This window comes from Balaenoptera acutorostrata, chromosome 1, assembly GCF_949987535.1.
Source record: "Balaenoptera acutorostrata chromosome 1, mBalAcu1.1, whole genome shotgun sequence".
NCBI lineage: Eukaryota > Metazoa > Chordata > Mammalia > Artiodactyla > Balaenopteridae > Balaenoptera > Balaenoptera acutorostrata.
In genome coordinates, this window is record NC_080064.1 from 75,817,900 (window position 1) to 75,844,480 (window position 26,581).

The following is a 26,581-nucleotide window of genomic DNA, read 5'->3' on the forward strand; positions in this document are numbered from 1 at the left end:
TAACTTTCAAAGAAACGGGCCAAGTTCTTGAACTTCTTTCTCTGCACTTCATTAGCAAATTAGGATTTATTTTTTAACTTCCCATAACTCAAAAGGAGACAGAGAATAAAAAAAAAAAAAAAAGGAGTCACAAACCATTCTATTTCCCACCTGCTCACTGGCACCCCTTAGATCATCTCCCCTTCTACCCCCTAATAAAATACTTAAAACTAAATTTGAATATTCTCCAAATTTAACAATCTAATAGCAATCCCTAGGCCACAGAATTTTTTCCACTACAAAATAAGGTCATCTGATGAGGTGATCATCAAGATCCCTCCAGCTCTAAAATTCTACAAGTTTTGATATTTGTCTGCCAAAGGCAGCACTTAACCAATATTCCTAACAGTCGTTTGTATTTATTTCTTAACTTATATTTCTAGGTTAAAAGTGCAACTAACTGATTCCAAACGTACACAGTTGAATCTCTTGCTGTTTAAAAAATTTAACCTTAATATAAATCAGTTTACTGTTATCCGATAGCTAAACGTTTATAAAGTACGGCTCATCTTGGTATTAACTGAATTCAGTAAGGTTCCTGAATGTATTATAAACTACATGTTTTAGATTCATACTTATCAAATTCCTTTAAAATAAGTAATTTAAAAGTACTAAACTTATTTTAATAGAGCAGAAAGAGAACAGATTAAGTGAACAAACTAGCTTTTAAAATCCAAATGAAAAGGAAGAAAGAAACCAGATTGTTAATGAAGACCCAGAACAGGAGAAAAAAGATACACACATTCAAACTAAAACATATAAAACCAAACTAAGTACAGGGGTCAGAGAGTTTTTTAACTCTTCTGTTTACAAGTAAAAGGTATTATTTAAAATTTCTCCAAATACTCCTGTGTGACAATTTTTGCAACTCAGACTGTCCACGTCACATTAGAAGCAGATTGTGTCAAAGTTAAATTTTTTTCTTACCTAATTTCTCTAGTTTTCATATTGAAAAAATAACAGTAACTGAATTAGTGGTTTGCTGCACTTTGTTTTGGGACTTTTTTAAAAAAATTTTTATTTATTTATTTTTGGCTGTGTTGGGTCTTTGTTTCTGTGCGAGGGTTTTCTCTAGTTGTGGTGAGTGGGGGCCACTCTTCATCGCGGTGCGCGGGCCTCTCACTATCGCGGCCTCTCTTGTTGCGGAGCACAGGCTCCAGACTCACAGGCTCAGCAATTGTGGCTCACGGGCCTAGCTCCGCGGCATGTGGGATCCTCCCAGACCAGGGCTCGAACCCGTGTCCCCTCATTGGCAGGCAGATTCTCAACCACTGCGCCACCAGGGAAGCCCTGTTTTGGGACTTTTATGTAATTTATGTAAACGTGTAAACGAGGGCTCCACATGCTTGAAGTGGGGCACCAGTCATGAGTGGGGTAGCGCAGACACATGCCTCCATTCAGAAAGCTCTACGGGTCAGAAATGCGCTGGTAGATGATCCCGTCTATTGATGACACAAAAGGTATGGGATGCGGTGAAGTAAAGTGACCAATTACACATTTTAAAACATGTTTTAAAGAGGGCCTTACAAGGCTCTTGTTCTACGTGCTATTTGTTCAGGCTTTCCTTATCCTCTCTAGTAAGCTCAATTACTTTTAAACCCAGAAGGCTTGGGTTCCAATCTTATCACAGGTCCTTAGAAGCTGTGACTCCTCAAGGGTACTCAGTTTTCCTCATCAGTATAATGATGGAAAGGTTATCTACTCATCAGCTAGCTTGTAAAGATTAAATGTAACAGGTGAAAATGTTTCTAAAGTGTAATTTGCCAAACTGATATTAGTAATAAGACTTTATACTTCAAAGGTAATTTAGCACCTTTAGCAGGGAAATAACATACTTATCAGGGATTATCTTCATGATCTATATGATGGGCTAGTTGGTAGAAAAAGCATGAACTTTGAAGCCAAAAAGACCTGAGTCCAAATCCAGGCTTTGTAACTGTAGCTTGGTTTCTTTGGGCTAAGTCAATTTTTCAGAGCCTAAGATTCCTATCTTGTAAAGTAGAGATATAGTATGTACTTCATTAGAATTAATGCATGTGAAAATGTGAACAGTGCCTAGCTTCATTAACCAATCAATTCCTCAAATATTTATTGTCTACCATATAAAGATAGTCTGCTAAGTAATGGAAGTTCATAGAAATAAACCCCACAGTTTAGTGAGAGTGCCAGTCAACAAACAAACTATCACATTTCATTGGGACAAGTGTCAGGATAGAAATCTAAAGCTAATAGATACTCAATAAACCTTCTTTCTTGTCCCTTACTCACCTCCAAATGTTCTTTCAAATATTATAGTGCCTATAATATCTAGGCACTTCATTTGCTCTAGCTCTCCTCCTCCTTAATTGGTTCTTAAAATCCCTCCTCCTCCATGGATTTTCTCCTAATTAACATAGGAAATTTTTTTTTTCAAACATCTTTATTGAAGTATAATTGCCTTACAATAGTGTGTTAGCATCTGCTTTATAACAAAGTGAATCTGTTATACATATACAATATGTTCCCATTTCTCTTCCCTCTTGCATCTCCCTCCCTCCCACCCTCCCCATCCCACCCCTCTAGGTGGTCACAAAGCACCGAGCTGATCTCCCTGTGCTATACGGCTGCTTCCCACTAGCTATCTATTTTACATTTGGTAGTGTATATATGTCCATGACACTCTCTTACCCTGTCACATCTCACCCCACCCCCTCCCCATATCCTCAAGTCCATTCTCTAGTAGGTCTGTGTCTTTATTCCCGTCTTGCCACTAGGTTCTTCATGGCCTTTTTTTTTTTTTTCCCTTAGATTCCATATATATGTGTTAGCATACTGTATTTGTTTTTCTCTTTCTGACTTACTTCACTCTGTATGACAGACTCTAACTCCATCCACCTCATTACAAATACCTCCATTTCATTTCTTTTTATGGCTGAGTAATATTCCATTGTATATATGTGCCACATCTTCTTTATCCATTCATCTGTCGATGGACATTTAGGTTGCTTCCATGTCCTGGCTATTGTAAATAGAGCTGCAATGAACATTTTGGTACATGACTCTTTTTGACCTATGGTTTTCTCAGGGTATATGCCCAGTAGTGGGATTGCTGGGTCGTATGGTAGTTCTATTTGTAGTTTTTTAAGGAACCTCCATACTGTTCTCCATAGTGGCTGTATCAATTTACATTCCCACCAACAGTGCAAGAGTGTTCCCTTTCCTCCACACCCTCTCCAGCATTTATTGTTTCTAGATTTTTTGATGATGGCCATTCTGACCGGTGTGAGATGATATCTCATTGTAGTTTTGATTTGCATTTCTCTAATGATTAATGATGTTGAGCATTCTTTCATGTGTCTGTAGGCCATCTGTATATCTTCTTTGGAGAAATGTCTATTTAGATCTTCTGCCCATTTTTGGATTGGGTTGTTCGTTTTTTTGTTATTGAGCTGCATGAGCTGCTTGTAAATCTTGGAGATTAATCCTTTGTCAGTTGCTTCATTTGCAAATATTTTCTCCCATTCTGAGGGTTGTCTTTTGGTCTTGTTTATGGTTTCCTTTGCTGTGCAAAAGCTTTTCAGTTTCATTAGGTCCCATTTGTTTATTTGTGTACTTATTTCCATTTCTCTGGGAGCTGGGTCAAAAAGAATCTTGCTGTGATGTATGTCATAGAGTGTTCTGCCTATGTTTTCCTCTAAGAGTTTGATAGTGTCTGCCCTTACACTTAGGTCTTTAATCCATTTTGAGTTTATTTTTGTGCATGGTGTCAGGGAGTGTTCTAATTTCATACTTTTACATGTTCCTGTCCAATTTTCCCAGCACCACTTATTGAAGAGGCTGTCTTTTCTCCACTGTATATGCTTGCCTCCTTTATCAAAGATAAGTTGACCATATGTGTGTGGGTTTACCTCTGGGCTTTCTATCCTGTTCCATTGATCTATATTTCTGTTTTTGTGCCAATACCAAACTGTCTTGATTACTGAAGCTTTGTAATATAGTCTGAAGTCAGGGAGCCTGATTCCCCCAGCTCCATTTTTCGTTCTCAAGATTGCTTTGGCTATTCGGGGTCTTTTGTGTTTCCATACAAATTGTGAAATTTTTTGTTCTAGTTCTGTGAAAAATGCCAGTGGTAGTTTGATAGGGATTGCATTGAATCTGTAGATTGCTTTGGGTAGTAGAGACATTTTCACAATGTTGATTCTTCCAATCCAGGAACATGGTATATCTCTCCATCTATTTGTATCATCTTTAATTTCTTTCATCAGTGTCTTATAATTTTCTGCATACAGGTCTTTTGTCTCCTTAGGTAGGTTTATTCCTAGATATTTTATTCTTTTTGTTGCAATGGTAAATGGGAGTGTTTTCTTAATTTCACTTTCAGATTTTTCGTCATTAGTGTATAGAAATGCAAGAGATTTCTGTGCATTAATTTTGTATCCTGCTACTTTACCAAATTCATTGATTAGCTCTAGGAGTTTTCTGGTAGCATCTTTAGGATTCTCTATGTATAGTATCATGTCATCTGCAAATAGTGACAGCTTTACTTCTTCTTTTCCGATTTGGATTCCTTTTATTTCTTTGTCTTCTCTGATTGCTGTGGCTAGGACTTCCAGAACTATGTTGAATAATAGTGGTGAGAGTGGGCAACCTTGTCTTGTTCCTGATCTTAGTGGAAATGGTTTCAGTTTTTCACCATTGAGGACAATGTTGGCTGTGGGTTTGTCATATATGGCCTTTATTATGTTGAGGAAAGTTCCCTCTATGCCTACTTTCTGCAGGGCTTTTATCATAAATGGGTGTTGAATTTTGTCAAAAGCTTTCTCTGCATCTATTGAGATTATCATATGGTTTTTCTCCTTCAATTTGTTAATATGGTGTATCACATTGATTGATTTGCGTATATTGAAGAATCCTTGCATTCCTGGGATAAACCCCACTTGATCATGGTGTATGATCCTTTTAATGTGCTGTTGGATTCTGTTTGCTAGTATTTTGTTGAGGATTTTTGCATCTATGTTCATCAGTGATATTGGCCTGTAGTTTTCTTTCTTTGTGACATCTTTGTCTGGTTTTGGTATCAGGGTGATGGTGGCCTCGTAGAATGAGTTTGGGAGTGTTCCTCCCTCTGCAATATTTTGGAAGAGTTTGAGAAGGATAGGTGTTAGCTCTTCTCTAAATGTTTGATAGAATTCGCCTGTGAAGCCATCTGGTCCTGGGCTTTTGTTTGTTGGAAGGTTTTTAATCACAGTTTCAATTTCAGTGCTTGTGATTGGTCTGTTCATATTTTCTATTTCTTCCTGGTTCAGTCTCGGCAGTTTGTGCATTTCTAAGAATCTGTCCATTTCTTCCAGGTTGTCCATTTTATTGGCATATAGTTGCTTGTAGTAATCTCTCATGATCTTTTGTATTTCTGCAGTGTCAGTGGTTACTTCTCCTTTTTCATTTCTAATTCTATTGATCTGAGTCTTCTCCCTTTTTCTCTTGATGAGTCTGGCTAATGGTTTATCAATTTTGTTTATCTTCTCAAAGAACCAGCTTTTAGTTTCATTGATTTTTGCTATTGTTTCCTTCATTTCTTTTTCATTTATTTCTGACCTGATCTTTATAATTTCTTTCCTTCTGCTGGCTTTGGGGTTTTTTTGTTCTTCTTTCTCTAATTGCTTTAGGTGCAAGGTTAGGTTGTTTATTCGAGATGTTGCCTGTTTCTTGAGGTAGGCTTGTATTGCTATAAACTTCCCTCTTAGCACTGCTTTTGCTGTGTCCCATAGGTTTTGGGTCGTCGTGTCTCCATTGTCATTTGTTTCTAGGTATTTTTTGATTTCCCCTTTGATTTCTTCAGTAATCACTTCGTTATTAAGTAATGTATTGTGTAGCCTCCATGTGTTTGTATTTTTTACAGATCTTTTCCTGTAATTGATATCTAGTCTCATAGCATTGTGGTTGGAAAAGATACTTGATACGATTTCAATTTTCTTAAATTTACCAAGGCTTGATTTGTGACCCAAGATATGATCTATCCTGGAGAATGTTCCATGAGCACTTGAGAAAAATGTGTATTCTGTTGTTTTTGGGTGGAATGTCCTATAAATATCAATTAAGTCCATATTGTTTAATGTAGCATTTAAAGCTTGTGTTTCCTTATTTATTTTCATTTTGGATGATCTGTCCATTGGTGAAAGTGGGGTGTTAAAGTCCCCTACTATGATTGTGTTGCTGTCAATTTCCCCTTTCATGGCTGTTAGTATTTGCCTTATGTATTGAGGTGCTCCTATGTTGGGTGCATAAATATTTACAATTGTTATACCTTCCTCTTGGATCGATCCCTTGATCATTATATAGTGTCCTTCTTTGTCTCTTGTAATAGTCTTTATTTTAAAGTCTATTTTGTCTGATATGAGAATTGCTACTCCAGCTTTCTTTTGATTTCCATTTGCATGGAATATCTTTTTCCATCCCCTCACTTTCAGTCTGTATGTGTCCCTAGGTCTGAAGTGGGTCTCTTGTAGACAGCATATGTATGGGTCTTGTTTTTGTATCCATTCAGCCAGCCTGTGTCTTTTGGTGGGAGCATTTAATCCATTTACATTCAAGGTAATTATCGATATGTATGTTCCTATTCCCATTTTCTTAAATGTATTGGGTTTGTTATTGTAGGTGTTTTCCTTCTCTTGTGTTTCTTGCCTAGAGAATTTCCTTTAGCATTTGTTGTAAAGCTGGTTTGGTGGTGCTGAACTCTCTCAGCTTTTGCTTGTCTGTAAAGGTTTTAATTTCTCCATCGAATCTGAATGAGATCCTTGCTGGGTAGAGTAATCTTGGTTGTAGGTTTTTCTCCTTCATGACTTTAAGTATATCCTGCCACTCCCTTCTGGCTTGCAGAGTTTCTGCTGAGAGATCAGATGTTAACCTTATGGGGATTCCCTTGTGTGTTATTTGTTTTTTTTCCCTTGCTGCCTTTAATATGTTTTCCTTATATTTAATTTTTGACAGTTTGATTAATATGTGTCTTGGCGTGTTCCTCCTTGGGTTTATCCTGTATGGGACTCTCTGTGCTTCCAGGACTTGATTAACTATTTCCTTTCCCATATTAGGGAAGTTTTCAACTATAATCTCTTCAAAAATTTTCTCAGTCCCTTTCTTTTTCTCTTCTTCTTCTGGTACCCCTATAATTCGAATGTTGGCACGTTTAATGTTGTCCCAGAGGTCCCTGAGACTGTCCTCAGTTCTTTTCATTCTTTTTTCTTTATCCTGCTCTGTAGTAGTTATTTCCACCATTTTATCTTCCAGGTCACTTATCCTTTCTTCTGCCTCAGTTATTCTACTATTGATCCCATCTAGAGTATTTTTAATTTCATTTATTGTGTTTTTCATCGTTGCTTGGTTCCTCTTTAGTTCTTCTACATCCTTGTTAAATGTTTCTTGCATTTTGTCTATTCTATTTCCAAGATTTTGGATCATCTTTACTATCATTATTCTGAATTCTTTTTCAGGTAGACTACCTATTTCCCCTTCATTTGTTAAGTCCAGTGTGTTTTGAGCCTGCTCCTTCATCTGCTGTGTGTTTTTCTGTCGTCTCATTTTGCCTATCTTACTGTGTTTGGGGTCTCCTTTTCACAGGCTGCAGGTTCGTAGTTCCCGTTGTTTTGGGTATCTGTCCCCAGCGGCTAAGGTTGGTTCAGTGGGTTGTGTAGGCTTCCTGGTGGAGGGAACTAGTGCCTGAGTTCTGGTGGATGAGGCTAGATCTTGTCTTTCTGGTGGGCATGTCCACGTCTGGTGGTGTATTTTGTGGTGTCTGTGGCCTTATTATGATTTTAGGCAGCCTCTCTGCCAATGGATGGGGTTGTGTTCCTGTCTAGCTAGTTGTTTGGCATAGGATGTCCAGCACTGTAGCTTGCTGGTCGTTGAGTGAAGCTGGGTCTTGATGTTGAGATGGAGATCTCTGGGAGATTTTTGCCGTTTGGTATTACGTGGAGCTGGGAGGTCTCTTGTGGACCAGTGTTCTGAAGTTGGCTCTCCCACCTCAGAGGCACGGCCCTGATGCCTGGCTGGAGCACCAAGAGCCTTTCGTCCACACGGCTCAGAGTAAAAGGGAGAAAAAACAGAAAGAAAGAAAGAAAGAGGCTATAATATAGTGAAGTAAAATAAAGCTATTGTAAAGCAAAGCTATACAGACAAAATCTCACCCAGAAGCATATACATATACACTCACAAAAAAAAGGAAAAGGGGAAAAATTAATATCTCCTGCTCCCAGAGTCCACCTCCTGAATTTGGGCTGATTCGTTGCCTATTCAGGTATTCAACAGATGCAGGCACATCAAGTTGTTTGTGGAGCTTTAATCCGCTGCTTCTGAGGCTGCTGGGAGAGATTTCCCCTTCTCTTCCCTGTTCGCACAGCTCCTGGGGTTCAGCTTTGGATTTGGACCCGCCTCTGCGTGTAGGTCGCCTGAGGGCGTCTGTTCCCCGCCCAGACAGGACGGGGTTAAAGGAGCAGCTGCTTCGGGGGCTCTGGCTCACCCAGGCCACGGGGAGGGAGCGGTACGGAGGAGGCGGGGCGAGCCTGCGGCGGCCGAGGCCAGCGTGACGTTGCACCAGCTCGAGGCGCGCAGTGCGTTCTCCCGGGGATGTTGTCCCCGGATCCCGGGACCCTGGCAGTGGCGGGCTGCACAGGCTCCCGGGAGGGGAGGTGTGGAGAGTGACCTGTGCTCACACACAGGCTTTTTGGAGGCGGCAGCAGCAGCCCCAGCGTCTCACGCCCGTCTCTGGGGTCCGCGCTGATCGCCGTGGCTTGCGCCCTTCTCTGGAGTTCGTTTAGGCGGCGCTCTGAATCCCCTCTCCTTGCGCGCAGCGAAACAAAGAGGCAAGAAAAAGTCTCTTGCCTCTTCGGCAGCTGCAGACCTTTTCCCGGTCTCCCTCCCGGCTAGCTGTGGTGCGCCAACCCCTTCAGGCTGTGTTCACGCCGCCAGCCCCAGTCCTCTCCCTGCGATCCGACCGCAGCCCGAGCCTCAGCTCCCAGCCCTGCCCGCCCCGGCGGGGGAGCAGACAAGCCTCTCGGGCTGGTGAGCGCCGCTCGGTGCCGAGCCTCTGTGCGGGAGTCTCTCCGATTTTCCCTCTGCGCCCCTGTTGCTGTGGGATCCGCGCTGATAGCCGCGGCTCGCGCCCTTCTCTGGAGTTCGTTTAGGCGGCGCTCTGAATCCCCTCTCCTTGCCCGCCGCGAATCAAAGAGGCAAGAAAAAGTCTCTTGCCTCTTCGGCAGCTGCAGACTTTTTCCCCGGACTCCCTCCCGGCTAGCTGTGGTGCGCTAACCCCTTCAGGCTGTGTTCACGCTGCCAGCCCCAGTCCTCTCCCTGCGATCCGACCGAAGCCCGAGCCTCAGCTCCCAGCCCCGCCCGCCCCGGCGGCTAAGCAGACAAGCCTCTCGGGCTGGTGAGTGCTGCTCGGCGCCGAGCCTCTGTGCGGGAACCTCTCCGCTTTGCCCTCCGCACCTCTGTGGCTGCGCTCTCCTCCGTGGCTCTGAAGCTTCCCCCCTCCGCCCCCCGCAGTCTCCGCCCGCGAAGGGGCTCCTAGTGCGTGGAAACCTTTCCTCCTTCACGGCTCCCTCCCACTGGTGCAGGTGCCGTCCCTATTCTTTTGTCTCTGTTATTTCTTTTTTCTTTTGCCCTACCCAAGTACGGGGGGAGTTTCTTGCCTTTTTGGAGGTCGGACGTTTTCTGCCAGCGTTCAGTGGGTGTTCTGTAGGAGCAGTTCCACGTGTAGGTGTATTTCTACTGTATCTGTGGGAAGGAATGTGATCTCTGCGTCTTACTCTTCCGCCATCTTCTCTCCCCCCTCCAACATAGGAAATTTTAATTAGCCTTACTCTTGTTAACAAAACATATGCTTCCTCTGGTGCTAGACTAAATGCAAGAGTCTGATCAGTACAGACTCTTACATTTTCAATCTTTATTAGGAAGTATCACTTTGGAAAATATGATCACGTTCCTCAGAAAAACTTTTGCTTAAATGTTAGTTAAATAGTTCATGAATTAACTACACCATAGAATTATATTATTTTAGAGTTAGAAAGAACTTAATCTACTTTTTTTTTGTCTTCCAGGTGAGGGCACTGAAGCCCTGAGAAGTATCTTACTCAGGGTTGCTCAAGGAGATGCAGAGTTAGGACTGTAAAGCCAATCTTTTGAGTTCTTCACTCAACTCTTTGCTTGTCTGCTTATTCCTCACTCAACACATATTTACTGAGGGAGGTCTACCATGTACCAGATGCTGTTCTAGGAACTGGGAATACAATGGTGAACTATTAGGTATTCACTAGAGATGAAAAGATGAAGGCTTTCTAGGAAGAAAGTACCTATACAACGTAGAGGATATGGGAATACACATAGAATTCATACAGTTTCGGTACGTATAAATTTCAGTGAGGTCTGGTTGAAAAGGTGAAGCACTTTGGCTAAAATGAAGTATCTGAATCACCTAGAAATTTCAATTAATTATGTCATTATTCTCTCTGAAGAGTATATAAAGTTAGATATAAATTACTATGTAACATAACTAGAATGGATAAATTTAGTGGATTAACATTAAGTCGAGGGTTAAAATTTATTTTCCAAGTTTTTAGAGAAAACTCTCATTTTATATTTTACATAATTCCCTTAATCAATAATCAAAATAGTACATATTTGAAATGAGATCATTACTATGGAAATTGTAGCCTTTATAATCTGTTAAGAATTTGACCATCATATTACTTTGGATCTACTTTTCAGTACAGCCTCTCAAATTAAATTTCTCAAGTTCACAGCAGCTGAAACTTCACTCACCCAGCTCTGCCAACTAGTAGAGCTTCAGCTTCCCTAGAGCTACCTAAGAGTAAACTTCCCTAGAGCTAAGTTTACAAGTCTTATCATAAAACTGCCTCAAGGGCTTCCCTGGTGGCGCAGTGGCTGAGAATCTGCCTGCCAATGCAGGGGACACGGGTTCGAGCCCTGGTCTGGGAAGATCCCACATGCCACGGAGCAGCTGGGCCCGTGAGCCACAACTACTGAGCCTGCGCGTCTGGAGCCTGTGCCCCGCAACGGGAGGGGCCGCGATAGTGAAAGGCCCGCGCACCGCGATGAAGAGCGGCCCCCGCACCGCGATGAAGAGTGGCCCCCACTTGCCGCAACTAGAGAAAGCCCTCGCACGAAAACTAAGAGACCCAACACAGTCATAAATAAATAAATAAAATAAATAAATAAAGTATTAAAAAAAAAAAAAAAAAAAAAAACTGCCTCAAGCAGAATGCCACACATGAAACCCATTCCATCACTGGACGTGTCACCTCTGAGATGATAAAAGTATTTAGCACCCTGCTCTACATATTTTCTTTATGTGTGTGGACATTCTTCAGGTTGATTCTAACATTTTCTAGTCCTTAAATGATCCCTTGCTTCCTTTTTTCTAGAGTCTATGTCCAAAATGTGGCCAAAGGTTAAGACCATTTTGAGCATGTACTCATCCTGATCTTGATTCTCACTTTGGAAAATAATCAGTAATCCCAAAGAGGGATAACAAAGAACTGGGGTTGGGTTCCACATAATCTAAGAACATGCACTGTGGTCATTTATGGCGCTGAGAGGCATATGCTATATTGCAAAGGCTTTGGAGACAGGTGGGCCTAGGTTTGGATCTAGGTTTCACCAGTTAGTGGTTACAAAGCTGCAGTCGGGGCTCTCCGTGCAACTAAACATATTTATAATGTATAATGTATGCACAGTGTAACATAATTATAATGTATATAAAATGCTTAACAAAGTACCTAAAAAACAGTAGGAGACACTCAATAAGAGGGTGTCATTAATACTTATTATGTTCCATAAAGACATCTATCAGCCTCTAGATTTAACCCCGATTTTAAATCACCCTTGCAGCAAACATTTTTGTGTGTGTGTATTTGGCAAAACTTATTCAGGTTCTTCACACTTTCCTGCTTATACCTAACCTAAAATAATTTCAGAAAACAATGACACTTTTGTACATTTTAAAACAGACATCTGAAATTTCATTTAAAATCTTTACTCACAAGTTAAAATAGATATAAAGAACATAATTTATGGTGTGTAAATATTGATGGTTTAGAATGAAAATGTTACATCACTCTTATATAAATTCACTAGAATCTAAATAAAATGGGAATGGTACCAGTATCATCAATTTAAAAACTATATGAACAAGTTCTTCCTTAATAGTTAGAAATCTTATATAGTTTCCTTTTCTCCTTGATTATATTTCCATTCCAATTCTCCACAGAATTTTATCCTAAATACTGATACATTTATGCTTGAAAATCTTTTACTTATAGCCCAATCACACTTCTCTGTAACAAAAATGTGTATGTAAGCTAAAAATTTAATTTTATTACCTATGACCTTAAGGCTTTAAATGTTAAAATTTCTTCCGATTGAATAATTATTATTACTACAAAACTGATCAAAAGACAAATATATTACAAACATTTATAGTAAAACTTTACTGGAAATGCATTTCTTAATGTGACAGGTGAGTGCTGATGATGGCATCTTCTACTACATGCAAGGCTGTTTACAATTGACTCTTAGATTAAGTGATTTCCCCCATTTATCTCTGCAGAACTCATTACGAGAATTAAATTCCAGAAGGAAAGCAAAAGAAAGTTTAAGTAATCTCATCTAGAGAGCACACTGCTGTTATTCACTAACCCTTCCTTCGTCACAGTTATTTTCAAGGGATCTAACTAAAAGGCAGAAATGGTCTCTGGCTATTTACATAAGACAAGGCATCTGAAAGTAGTTAATGCTGTTCTCAGAAATTCTGGAATTCCTTTAATGTTCTCTGACATATATTCAATTCTGTACCATTATTATCAAAATAATCTTAACTTCCAAGGTCTTCAGTTCTAATGGCAGGATATTTTTTAAAAAATCCTAACTTTTAACATATATATTATAAACTTCCTATTTAGAGTATCTTTAAATATACTTTTCAATCATTCTCTGTAAGCCTGAAATAAGACTTAATTTTCTACTTCCAGTTCAATTAGGCAAAGGGTACAGACTAGTATCTTTAAGGATGTAGAAATTTGACTTCAAAAATTCATCCTAATATTAAATGACATATTTCTTTACACAACTTCAACAACTCAACTGAATAAACATCTACCAAATATTTATTATATCGAAAACATGTTAGACACTTGTATGGGATTCAAAAATGTCCTCAAGGATTTTATCATCCTGGGCAGTGTTTCTCAAAGTGTGGTCCCAGGGATAACTTATATCAGGGTCCCTCAGGAGGCAGAGACTTTAACAAATGCAGGTTTCTGGGTACTAGGTAAGATTGACTAAACCAAAAACTCTGAGGGTGGGCTGAAAATCGACATTTTCATCTGTCCTAGATAATTATGATGGACACTGAAATCTGAGAAGCAATGTTCTGAGAAAAGAAATACAGGTTAAATGATCAGTTGAAGAGATGCTTATGGTAAGGTAGCAAAATCGGCCAGTAGGGGTATGGGCTAGGTGAAAAGCAAGGAGGGACCTGGCAGGACTACGAGGTGAGGCAGGCAAGAGACTAGGCTCTTAGAATCAACAAAGGCTGAGAGGTGGTATCTTGCAAGCAGAGTTGAGACTCTAGGGAGTCAGAATCTGAGCAAGCAACGTGAACTGGGAGGTTACTCTGCTTTAAGGTAGAAGGGGGTCTTTGCTTGCTGGTGGGTGGGTGTTAGCAAAAGTCAAAAAGACGTCAGGTGGGTCTTACTTGAGGCCTTTAGAGGAACCAATTTCTCTAAAAGGGCGTAGGAAAAAGTGTCTTAACTCTTAACTTCAGAGTGAATGATTTTTAAATATTTCATGTTACAGATCCAAAGAAAGTAAAGTAACCGTAGTTTTTTATTTAAAAAAAAATCCTCTCAGCACGGAAATAAAATCATCCAAGAGAAATAGCTCATTCTTTTGCTGGTTGCCTTTTTTAAAAAAAGAAAAAAGTGTTCCAAAATTATTAACTACAACCAGCACAGTAGGAAACAACTAACAGAATCTGTGCAAGTACAACACGGTAGTCCCCCCAAAAAGAGTAATAATCTTCTGTGACGTTCATGAAATCAAAGCTTAGATAATGCTTTAATTTGGCTTGGGTTTAAAGTCTCAACTCTTGGCTCTATATGCCAATTTTTGGAAGTAGAGTAAAGGCAACTGGTTTGTGCATCAATCAAAAACTGACATGCAAAGATGCCCGTGTTTTCCACTGGGCACCTGCTATGCCGTATGTATTAAATACATATCTATTGCAACATTACCACATACCTATCTCCCCTCCTTGACTGTGAGCATCTTGAGGGCTAGTCTTTTAGATGTCTATGTGTTCCTAGTGCTTAGTGCTGTGCTGGCACATGGAAGGTGCTCAATGAATATTATCTGAATAAATGAAAAATAAAGACGATCTATCTTTTTTTTTTTTTTGGAATTTTTGAATTTTATTTTATTTATTTTTTATACAGCAGGTTCAAGACTTGATCAATCTTAACCCACTGATATTTTAGGTCAAGGTAACATATTAAACAGCCTGTTCTCTGAACAGGTGCTACTTTTTCTGAAGAAACTTTAATTTTTAATGGACTGCAAACACTTTTATTTTTATTTATTTATTTATTTTTAACTTTTTATTTTATATTGGAATATAGCCGATTAACAATGTTGTGATAGTTTCAGGTGCAGAGCAAAGCGACTCAGCCATACATATACATGTATCCATGAAGAAACTTTAAATTATACTTGGCAGTTGTTTTAATAATCTCTCTCTCTCTTTCATTTTGCATATTGAGAATTGAAGCCTGCAGGAACTGGCAAACTATGGTCAGCAGGCCAAATCCTGCCCATTGTCTGTTTTTGTAAATAAAGTTTTACAGTCATGCCCATTCCTTTATGTATTGACTATAGATGTTTATGTGCTACAATGGTGGATTGACAACTGCAACTGTATGGCCCACAAGGCCAAAAATATTTACTGACTGGCCGTTTGCAAAAAAGCTGTCTGAACCCTGCTTTAGAGTATTAAAGTGGTATCAACGCCTAGCACATAGCAGGCACACATATATTTAAGTGCATTAGTACACTACTTATTAAAAAAATTAAAACTGAATTCCTATTATGGGAAAGTCACTGACTCAGCACTGCAGGAAATATAAAGATGAAGATGCCTAAGGCAGCCACTGTCTTCAAAAGGGAGTTTATCATCATATGGGATGTTTTATAGGGATAAAATATAAGACAAGATTGCAGGAACCTATGAGAAGTATTTGAGGCTCAAAGGATAAGGATTACATCCAGTTGGGGGGAAGGGATAGGCTCCACTGTAGACACTGATAAACAATAATCTTCTCAAAAGAATGGAGATAACATACAGAAGGCTCATATGGAGGCCGACAACGTAAGGCAGGGTGGTGAGGGAGAAGTAATAGATGGCTCTAAGGTCATATGCCTTGCTTACAAGAGGAATGACAGTGCCAATAACAAGGAATGACTGTCAACATTTATTGACTGTTTGCTAGATGTCAGGAACATCAGCAGTCCATTTAATCCTCATTTAAAACAACACACACAGAAACACACACTAGGAACAAATGGATGTGGTGTGATGAGATCTAAACATGTTGAGTTTAAGATTTAATGAGATGTGTAAGTGAAGATACATGCAAACTAAGATTTGAAGTCTGGGAGAAAGGTTGAAAATATCTCTAGATTTGGGAGTCATTTGTACAGAGATAACAGTTGATGACATCTTAAATAAAGTAGCCCCTGAAGCTTTATATTCTTCCAATACCAATTTATGTCAAAAGAAATGTAAACTAACATGATTGGGTATCTGCCCCCTTGTGGTTAGTGGTGAGTGACCTGTTGGGAGCATAGCTAATATTGAACTTAGAGTACTTCCTAGAAGTATAAGAAACCATTTGGCTGAAAGAAGCCATTATTTTTCAAAAAGTAATGCGTAAGTCAACTGCCAGCCACACAGAACTTCTTTTTTTTAAACAGATTTCCTCCTTTTATTGATACTAAGAAAAGTAATTTCTAGGATTAAAACAACAAAAACTCTTACATTCCTTGAGTCAACTCAGCAAGATGTTGACCTAAATGTTGCAACTTGCAATACATGAATAATACATATTTACTGAGAGTGATTTGCTATGTGCCTGGCACCATACTAAGTAGCTGACATGCATTATCTGAAAGCAATCTTCACAACAGTGCAATACCTTTGTCTTGATCCCCACTTTCAGATGGGAAAACAGAGACTTAGTAACTTTCCAAGGTCTGCATCAAATTTATAACATTATTTCAAATTTATAGAAAATCTACTTTGATGTAGGTTTTTGGATAAGAGCAAAAAGGTTATTTTGGAACATCTCATAATTTGGGTTAGGTTTGAGAAGTAGTGATTTAAGAAATTTAGTATTTGTAATGGTAAAACTTTTGGTCTACAAAGTCTAACCTGGAACCTCTTAAAGTAAAATAAGGTCTACTTCTCCACAGATTATGTATTCTGGAAGGATTTACTATTTCTTGTTGGAATGCGATATAATCTTACTCTGAAGGGAGCCTAGTAATAAGGGATTAGTATAGAAGGGCCATTCTTTTTGAAAATAACATTCGAGAAAATGATGCCACTTCTACTTGAAACTCAATGTGCCCTAAGGCTCTCCAGGCCTTACCTCCATCTCTCAGAAGACAGATCCATGCCAGGTACCCCAGTCACCTTTACTTCATGTCTGTTTTCTCCGCTACAACAGAACTGTACCCTACTCAGTCTTGTATAAACCCCAATTTTTATTTATATGCCTAGGAGAGTAAATGTGCTTAATTAATGGCTTTTGAGTAAATCTGGAAAGAATCATCCCACAATAGCTTAAACCACATCTTTATCAAAATCAGGATCTTATATAAACATCAAAGCAGCAAAGTAAACATAAAAAATAGAAAATGTATCTGAATTTCTTCATGGAAAATAAATGATTCCATTAATAAGTAAAATATAGGTCTAAAATTCAATAGATTTGAAAAATTACAATTAAATGGACAGTATCAAAGCTGGGAGTATTCTAACTTGTCAGTAATAAGTTAGCAGCAATACAATGGCTGCCTCTGACGGTGCCTGGTGTTACCAACATAGGCTTTTCTGCCTCAAAACACTCATTTACTTTCTGAGAACAGAAAGCTGGTGAGAAATGATATGGCAAGAGGGTACCTTACATGAATTCTCCTCCACTGGGAATGCAAGCTCCACAGAGACAGGAATGGTTCTGCTTGCTGCTATCAGCCTAATGTCTTTTTTTTTTTTATTTTTGGCTGTGTTGGGTCTTCGTTTCTGTGCGAGGGCTTTCTCTAGTTGCGGCAAGCGGGGGCCACTCCTCATCGCGGCGCGCGGGCCTCTCACTACCGTGGCCTCTCCTGTTGCGGAGCACGGGCTCCAGACGCGCAGGCTCAGTAATTGTGGCTCATGGGCCCAGTCGCTCCGCGGCATGTGGGATCCTCCCAGACCAGGGCTTGAACCCGCGTCCCCTGTATTAGCAGGCAGATTCTCAACCACTGCGCCACCAGGGAAGCCCCAGCCTAATGTCTTGAACAACACCTGGACCACAATGGGTACTAAGTGTTTGCTGAATAAATGAATGGATTTACTTAAGAAGACATATTTACTTTTATAATTAGATACAAATTCAAACCCTGTGTATTCTGGAAAGAAAACTCTGAAATAGATCAGCAACAAATTCTTTATAGAGTTAGACATACATTCTATGATGACCTAAACCTAAAAATAAAAGTTGTCTATGGCAAAGCTAAAGCCTGGGAAACATTTAAGATTGCTCTAGCTGATCAGGTATATCACGGGACAATTGTCATAAACCCTTCAAGAATGGAAAACACAACCACTGGAAATTGGCAATACCAAGTATTTGGTAAAAAGACTCTACTCTGAAGTTACTGGAATGCTATAAATCATACGATACATTTAAAATCAGAAAGCCACAAGGAAAATACATGGTTCTACCTTCTAAGTACTTTTCAGGAAATAATAAAATCCTCCTTATTTTAAATTAGAAGCCCACATTTTATAACCTATAATAATCTTACTTAGATGTTCTCTGAATGTACTTTCCTTTAATGATATAACTGTAATTAAGCATACAAGCAAATGTGAATGCTCATCTTAGCCTATCTATGAATGTACTATCTGGTGAACACTGGTTTAAAAATCTTTAATTAAAAAAAAATCTATTTCTCAATGTATCTCCATAGTATCTAATTTCATTATTCATGATTAGAAAATCCTAATAAAACTGGGAAGTTTTGTAGAAATTAGGATAACTATACCTTAAGGCTGACTGAACAGTCAGAAATATAAGGATGTATCTTACTCCAACTTAGGTCCACCTTCATGATAAAAGCTACCTCAATTGGAGATTCTAACATTATTATTGCCTTAAAGTGATAATATCACTAGTCAAAGTTAAATAGGGTGGCAATTTTTAAATACAAAATTCTTAGATCTTGGTTGTAAACTTCTGCTTCCTCTTCTTTGATGCTATTTTCATATATCATTGAGTTAAGTAAACAACTCAAATGGGGAAATCTGGAGGACATGCTTTCTACATAGATAAGGTAAAGTCAGAGTACTTTTCATGTTACTAAGTTTGGCTCAGGTTTAGTAACAAAACAGCCTATTCTAGGTATTTCTTAAAGTCAATACCACTTATCTTTTACTTTATTAATCTATCATTCCCTCCCCTTTGGGAACTAAGAAGGTTAACCCAAGGTCCAACCAAAGTCCTTTTTGGGTTCCTAAAGAAGGAAAGTCATAAAATAAGAGAAAGTAAGGACCTTAAAGGGACATGAAGCCCAGAGAAGTTGAGTGTCTAGAATAAGGTCATCTGATCTTCACTGCAGTACGCTCCTTTAACCTTTTTTTTGGTGAAGATTTATCCTCTTTGGTTCTTTGTTAAAATATAACCTACCAGTCTTATTAGTATCCTCCTGTGTTCTGGTCTTTCTATGTTCTGATCTCCTTCTATGCAATTGCCCAAAACAGTTTTACCAACTGCTCCCCTCTGGGTCATGTCATACTGCATGCATTTCTGCCACTCTCCTAGAAAACCCTGTCTCCTAGGACAAGCTGAGATTGCCATTCCCTTTCCCTCTTCGTAGATTTACAGTACATATTTCCAAGTCAAAAATGAATGCTATCTGGGCCTATGCAGTCTGTCCTATATTATAAACTTTAAAATATTCTGTATCCTACATTTACCTTTTATCACATACAACTTTCGGTTTCCTTGAATTTTAGAAGATGTTTTTTAAGAATCCATTTATCTTCTGTAGTAGTAATAGTAATAGTAGAAATAATAAAAGCATGCACTTACCATGTGTTAAATAATCATCTTAATCTCTCATGATAATCTGACTATCATCATCCCCAGTTTAGAGATGAGGAAACGAAGGCAAGTTAGGTTATGTAATTTACTCAAGTTAACATAACTGGAAGCAGGCAGAGCTGGGATTCAAACCCAGCTCTGCTTTCACAGCCTGGATGCTTAAATCTCTAAGCTCTACTAGCAGATGAGACCAATCGTATCTACTCTGAACTGGATCTAGTAGTTTTGTTAATGAAACGATGGAAGACGGGGAAAGCATCACAGATATTAAAGATCAGGGTTTTGCAATTCAATGTAATGACACATAACTGGCACTTAAGCAGACACTGCAGGGACTCTCAGAGATCTTTTAGTGTAGCCTACTTCATCATTCCATTAATGAAGGAACAGGGAGCCCAGTGATACTAAAACTCTCAAATCACATAGTTTGTTAGAACCTGGCCTTCTTCACATTTCTATGTAGAGTTCTTTCCACTGTGATATATACAATGGTCAGTTCATCACAGGAATTTTTTATTTCCAAAAGCAAAAACTTGAACATTGGAACTCTGTTGTACAGAATATTCCTTGAAATAAGTTAAAATAGGATTTAAAAATCTTTCAGTTAAACATGATGTTATTTTAAAATATTCTAACCAGGGTGATTTTTCAATTTAATTCATCCTGTATTATGATAAGTGTGATTATTTAAAAATTTTAATTTGAAAGTCATTTTTAAAAGCCTAGGCTTTGTTGATTGCTAGATAATTAGTATAATAACTAGCCACTTAAGCTAAGCAAGCTACTTAATTAAGTTACAGAATTAGAAAACATTTAAAGAAATGGAGAGGGAAGCAATTTTACCTTACTAAATTTTGCTGCATATTTTCTACCTTCATTAAAATTCGGACCCCAGTCTGAGAGTGAATGTAGGCTTTCAACCTGAAATAAAAATGTCATATTAAAGGAAGCAAAACTGATTTTTAGTGTACTTTAAAACTGTGCCTATGGAAACTAAGCATCTATGAGTAGTTAATAATAATACTTAAAATTTATCTATCCAAGCACAGAAAAGGTGTTAAAGATATTTTCCAACCAAGGATCTGTTTTAAAAATTACCTTTCTTCTCTCTGTACAGATTAATCTTGCTAATCTACTTATTTTTTAAAAATGTATCCAGTTTGGTGGCAGGTATTTTGTCTTATTGTTAAATATATGACCAGCGATAACAATTAGATTATCGGTAATAAGAGGAAAAGAAACTCAACTCTGGTAGCGGTCCCAAAGACACCGCTTGATATGTGACATGGATTTGTTTGAGTCTGGGCACCACTTTCTATGAAAAGTAGATGAGATTTAACTAGAACTGAATCAGACACTTCAGAATCCACCCAGTTTCAAATTTTAACCAAACCAAGTATTCATAACCTAAGCAGGTATCACCCGGTGAAAAGAAATTCCTGCTCAGAAACACGAATAATTCACATATTAATAGTTTCCTTTTTTGAGTGCTGCTTACTATGTGCTAGACTCTGTACTAGAACTGTATATATGTAATTTTTTACAAGCTTTGTAACAACTCTATCTAGTAAACATCATCATTCTCATTTTAGTGATGGAAAAAATTAAGGTCCGGAAGTTAAGTAAGTTGGTTCCTGATCACATAGCTAATAAGGGACAGAATTAGCTATTCTAACCCAGATATTCATAACTGAATCTTTCCACTATGCTATGTTAACCATTTTTGTCCATGGTGTGTTTCTGGACAGGAGGCAGAGTGTGTATTACTCAGTTTTATGAAGACTTGGCTGAAATAGGATTTCCTGTCTTTAACTACTTGGAAACTCAATTTTCAGAGTTTTTAGTTCAACTGTGAAAGGCAGTTTAGTTTAAGGGGTAAGAGTACAGACTCTGACTCCAGACCGCCTGGATTTGAATCCTAGCTTCCCTACTTATTAGCTATATGAAGTCACTTAACCACTTTAAGGCTCAGTTTCCCCATCTGTAAAATAGATATAACGGCAATAATCTACCTTAAAGGGTTATTGTGAGGATTAAATGAATTAATACATTTATTATTATAAGCTTCAAAGAGTAGTATCTGGAATGCAGCAAACAGTGCTAAGTACTGCTGTTATTACTATAACCAAAATCCTCACCCAGAGAATCATCTCTGACTGACAAAGCCTTCAGTACACACCAAGGAAATGGGACAGAAAGTAAACAGTATGGAAACATTATACTCTAATAAAGATATGGCTTTATTTAATAAATATGCATATAGTAAATACCACAACATTTTTAATAATTTCAGAAAGTTACAAGAGTTTTGAAACATACCTTTGACGAATTACAGGATCAGACTTTTCAGGATCAATGTAAGGTCTTAGGATTTCATTAATAGTTTTATCGTCTGGTACTCTTCCCAACAAAAACAAAAACAAAACTTATTACTTATAATTTTCTATTAAAGGTGTTAATTTAGAATTACTAAATATTGTGGCTTTAAAAAAATAACTGAACACGGACCTTTTATTTTAGTCTTGGCAAAATATAATATCCTTTTAAGCAAAAACTACTTAGGAAAAAAGCTCAAAAACACTTCTTGGACACATTTAACAAGTCTTAAAAATAATATTTTGAGAAGCACCCTATAAATCAATTATAAAAATACAAAGCCTCATTTAACACACTCCTGTGTTCAAAGATGAAAAGAAAGATATCACAGTGAAATAGATTTGAAAGTTGCAGAAATCAAAAATCTGAAAAAAAGGTTTCAGATGATGCTAGTTTCAGCGCATGTTCAAGTTTATTTATTCTAAATCATAAGACCAGGTTAAAAAATTGATACTACGCTCCCTGGAAACAAAGCATTTTAGGTTTACCAAATTTCCTGTACGTATGTATGCACATTGTTTTATACTATAAAGCTGTAGAAACAAAACTAAGACACTGTTTTGAACCAGCAATTTTCCTTAATCATTTATACATATTCATATACACTACTGTGCTACATACCCCACCTGTAAAATATGAGTCCTTTCCCTGTCTTTAGTCTGGCATGCAACCTTAAATAGGAAAGTTCTTCCCTAAAATCCATATGACAATTACAAAGAGAGGACATTTATGCATAATGTGAATATATGCTAAAGATATTATTTAAAAAGCAACTTAAAATTTTCCTAACCCAAGGAATCAAATAGTATATCACCATTCAAATTTTTAAATGACATTTGAAATGTCCATAATATAAAAAGAGTAGGATAAAAAGCTGTTATGCAAATTACTTCCAATTATGAGTATACATATATACATGTCTAAAATCATGTATTTTCTGAGGACACACTATGATGTTAATAGCAGCAATTTTATCATAGCAGAATTTTGGCTTATTTTTCGTTTCCTATATAACCACCTAGCTTAAGATTCTTCCTCTTGATTCAGCCCTCTTGATTCTTCCTGCATTGCTCTCCTTAACACCTGTCCCCATGCTGAAGTAAACACCATCGTGATTTCTGTGCTAATCATTTCCCTTAGAGTTCTACCACCACTAAAAGTATTCCTAAAAAGTATACTTTCATTTTTTTCATATTTACATACGAAAATCATACTCTGCATTCTTCCTTAACTTGTTTTTCTCACTCAACATTATGTTTGAGATTCATCCACATTGATATGTGTAGATGTAGTTCATTCATTTTCAGTGCTGTGTAGCATTGCATTGTATGAATATACCACACTTAGTTATCCAGTCTACTACTGACATCACATTTAAGTTAACAGTTTATTTCAAATATGGAGACAAAATGAAAACAAGTGAGTTCTTAACAGACAGTCGAGATACTATACCTTTTTTCTACATACACAGCTTGACTCTGAGGAAACTGGAGCTTCACATGCCAACAAAACTGTTGTTTTCTAAGACAGAAAATAATCATGTGGGGATCAAGGCAGACAACAAAAGTCTGAACAAAAAACTGATTTCTTGAATTTTTGTTTTCAGATAATAATTCTAAAAGTATTATTAGAGTTTAACGTATTTTTTCTACTAAAAAATATTTTCTCTTTTCTAGGATTTTAGAGGCTATGTTTTTTAAACAATATACTTGCAAGAGGTTTTAAGAGGAAAAAGAATTAGGCAGAGCAGTTCGAAATTCCAAGGACTTCGCATTCTTGAATTAGAAGGCAATTTCTCATAGTTCGGGGGCTTCTGAGATCACTGTGCTACTGCTTGAAGTTTACAAATAAATTTCCTTGTGACTAAAAATAATGAGCTGAAGTCTCCGCCTGACTTGTCTGGAAATTAGGTGAATGAAGTATTGTCTGGTTGAGACCAGCTGGCTGCAGATACACTTCTGAGCCATGAGTACTTGCATTCAGTAGCAAAACAGGAGACAAGTTCGTTGCTAAGCAGAATGCACTCTGAGTTAGTCCCTTGGCTTTCAGTCTAAACTTTGGTTTGATAACAGGATCAACAGTAATAATTCACTAAATGTGTGATTTTAGAAAAATAGCCATATGCTCTATTTAACATAGTGACACGAGACACCATTCCTTTTTTAAAAAATTTAATGCTCAAAATAGTCAATCCATTACAGAAATTTAAATGTCTTCACTACATGATCGTTTTACACGTTTTCCTTACTTAGAAGAAATTTCTAACAACCCATTGGCAAGTTAATTGCCAGCTGTATGTCCAAGCAATGGCTAGCATCTCCTATAAAACTATCCCTTAGCAGCAAGAGCCCAAAATCTAAAATAATTTTCTTTTAATACAATCTAGAAGAGTATCTCCCACCAAACATTTATATGATTTAAGCAAATTTTTGTCTGAGGACAACTAGCATAAAATCAAGTAAAAATCCTTCTATTAGGGTAAGTAATCACAGATTTGGTTAATAACAAGACAGTTTTGAGCACTAGTTAGAGAAAAATATGCTTGATTATGCTTATGTTGATAGTGCCACTTACCACACAAGAAACAAGCATGTTAAGTTTAATATTTTTTTGGATAGAACAAAGTTGTAAAGCACCCTTTACTAATTTAAAGGTCAGATGTCTAAAATCTCAGAGGAAAAAACTTAAAAAAAAAAATCTGAATGCAAACCACAAAGTTACTGGTTTTAAACAAAGAATTCTTCTAAAATGAAACACCTTGCAATATTTGTTATCTGTGAAACAGGCATCGCATAGTATCACTATCAAGAGGCTGAGAGATACCACATTTCTCTTTTACTATGAAATAAACTGATTTTTTAATCTTAATGCACAATATGGTTTCTTTCTAAATATATTTGTTAAGTTACATGGGGAAGAAAAAAGTTTACCAACTTGTCATCTTGTGGAACTGTAAATCATACTCAATCACCCCAACCATTGCTTGAGTAATTTCAAGAACCATTCACCTTTCTTAACATTCAGTAGACCCTAAATATCTTCAGAAAGTACTTAACATTCCAAAAACAAAGAGAGAAAAGCCCTTGAAAATAATTTTATTTGCTGTAGTTAGTTGTGGTTATAAGGAAATCATTCATTACTTTTATTATATATACACTGCTAACTTATGACTATTATAAAAATCTTTCTATATTTGGCCTCAGTTCAAATATGAACAAATCTGAAAAGTACATTTAGTTTCAAAAAAATGTGATGTTGCAATATTTCAAAAACAAAAAGAGAATAAAAACATTCAATGTACCCATAGTCAGATTTAACCAACTTGTATATTGCCATATTTATATGCTTGAGATACTCTTCTTCTAAGAAATATAAGATTATTAGTATGGTTGATGAGTCTTTTTACTGTTCCTTCATCCAATTCTCTTCTCATCATCAGAGGTAACTACTATCCTGAGGTTGGGTGTTTATTTTTGCCATCCATGATTTTATATATATATATATATATATATATATATATATATATATATACACACATAGCTATAAACAATACAGTATTTTGTGTGATATCAACATTTATTTCAGCGTTATACTCTAAATATCTTATGCCTTGCTTTTCATTTACATTATGCTTTGGAGATTTATGAAGATACATGTAAATTAGTTCATTAATTTTAACTGCTACATTGTATTCCATTGCATGAAGAATGCTAAAATCTATTTACCTACTCTCTACTGATAGACATTTATGATTGCTTCCAATTTTTTACCATTTGTTCTTGTTCTTCCATATTAAATCACAGTAAAGAAAAAAATAAAAGAATATCCTCAGGGATGGGACCATCATTTACCTTTACTGGTGCAAAGAACTAAAAGTTAACTTCATTGAAAAACTGCCTGTACTTTTTTACTCTATGGTAGTATAAGAGGCATTTGAGAACAGTAATGCAGAGTATAAGATTTAAGTGAGAGTGGACAAAGAGGATGAAGGGTGTTGTATAAAGAATTCCTGAAATGAGTGAGTTAATTATCTCTAAAGTAGGTCTTTAGTTTTCCTGAAATTGATGTGGTTCTGACACAGGCAACCAAATCTCTTCCTGAGTCTGAAAGAATTGAGTTTGTTTCTCATTTTTCATAAGTATATATAGTGATATATGTTCCACTTAAAAAAACACATACATCAAAATCCCAACAACATTACTTATGAGGGGAACTCTGAGTCCCCCTCTTTTTTGCTTATAAGTTTTCTGAAAGGACAGACTTTGTAAAGGAAAAAATTAAAGTTAATAATGCTTCGGTGAGTATCTTTAGGCATATACATAATTGTTTCTGTATTTTGGATTATTTTCTAAAGATAGATTCCAAGAAATAGAATCATTAGGATAAAGCTGGGTTTCTCAACCTCAGCAGTGCTGACATTTTGGACCAGATAATTCTATTATGGCTTGAGGGGTGGAGGTACATTGTCTTGTGCACTGCAAGATGCTTTGCAGCATCCCAGGCCTCTAACCATGAGATGCCACCAGCAACACCCACTCCCTTAGTTGTGACAACCAAAACTGCTCCCAAATATTGCAAATGTCCTCCGGGAGGCAAAATCACTATTTCTGAGAACCACTGGGACAGAGGTTTAAACATTTATTATTGTTCTTAATGCATTAGGACTACTATTCCCTAAATTCAATAAAATGCTTTCAACTATAATAATGTCATTGTGTCCTTGTCATATTTATCAACATTCTCAAGAATGGAAA

General features: G+C 37.3%; 1 protein-coding gene across 3 annotated transcripts in view; it reads right to left on the bottom strand.

Moving 5' to 3' along the window:
- Positions 1-26,581, bottom strand: part of ZNHIT6 (zinc finger HIT-type containing 6) — a 65,729-nt gene that overhangs the window by 11,738 nt on the left and 27,410 nt on the right. Inside the window, exons 6-9 of one of the 3 annotated variants that reach the window (XM_057555240.1) lie at positions 23,280-23,348; positions 21,771-21,851; positions 20,295-20,372; positions 7,820-8,091 (exon numbers count right to left, since the gene is read on the bottom strand). In XM_057555240.1, the coding sequence (XP_057411223.1) occupies positions 7,872-8,091; positions 20,295-20,372; positions 21,771-21,851; positions 23,280-23,348 (448 nt within the window). In that variant the 3' untranslated portion in view covers positions 7,820-7,871. Of the gene's footprint in view, positions 1-7,819; positions 8,092-9,620; positions 9,787-20,294; positions 20,373-21,770; positions 21,852-23,279; positions 23,349-26,581 lie in introns of those variants that run through there. The other 2 variants (XM_057555249.1, XM_007173040.2) reach the window with 2 other exon arrangements.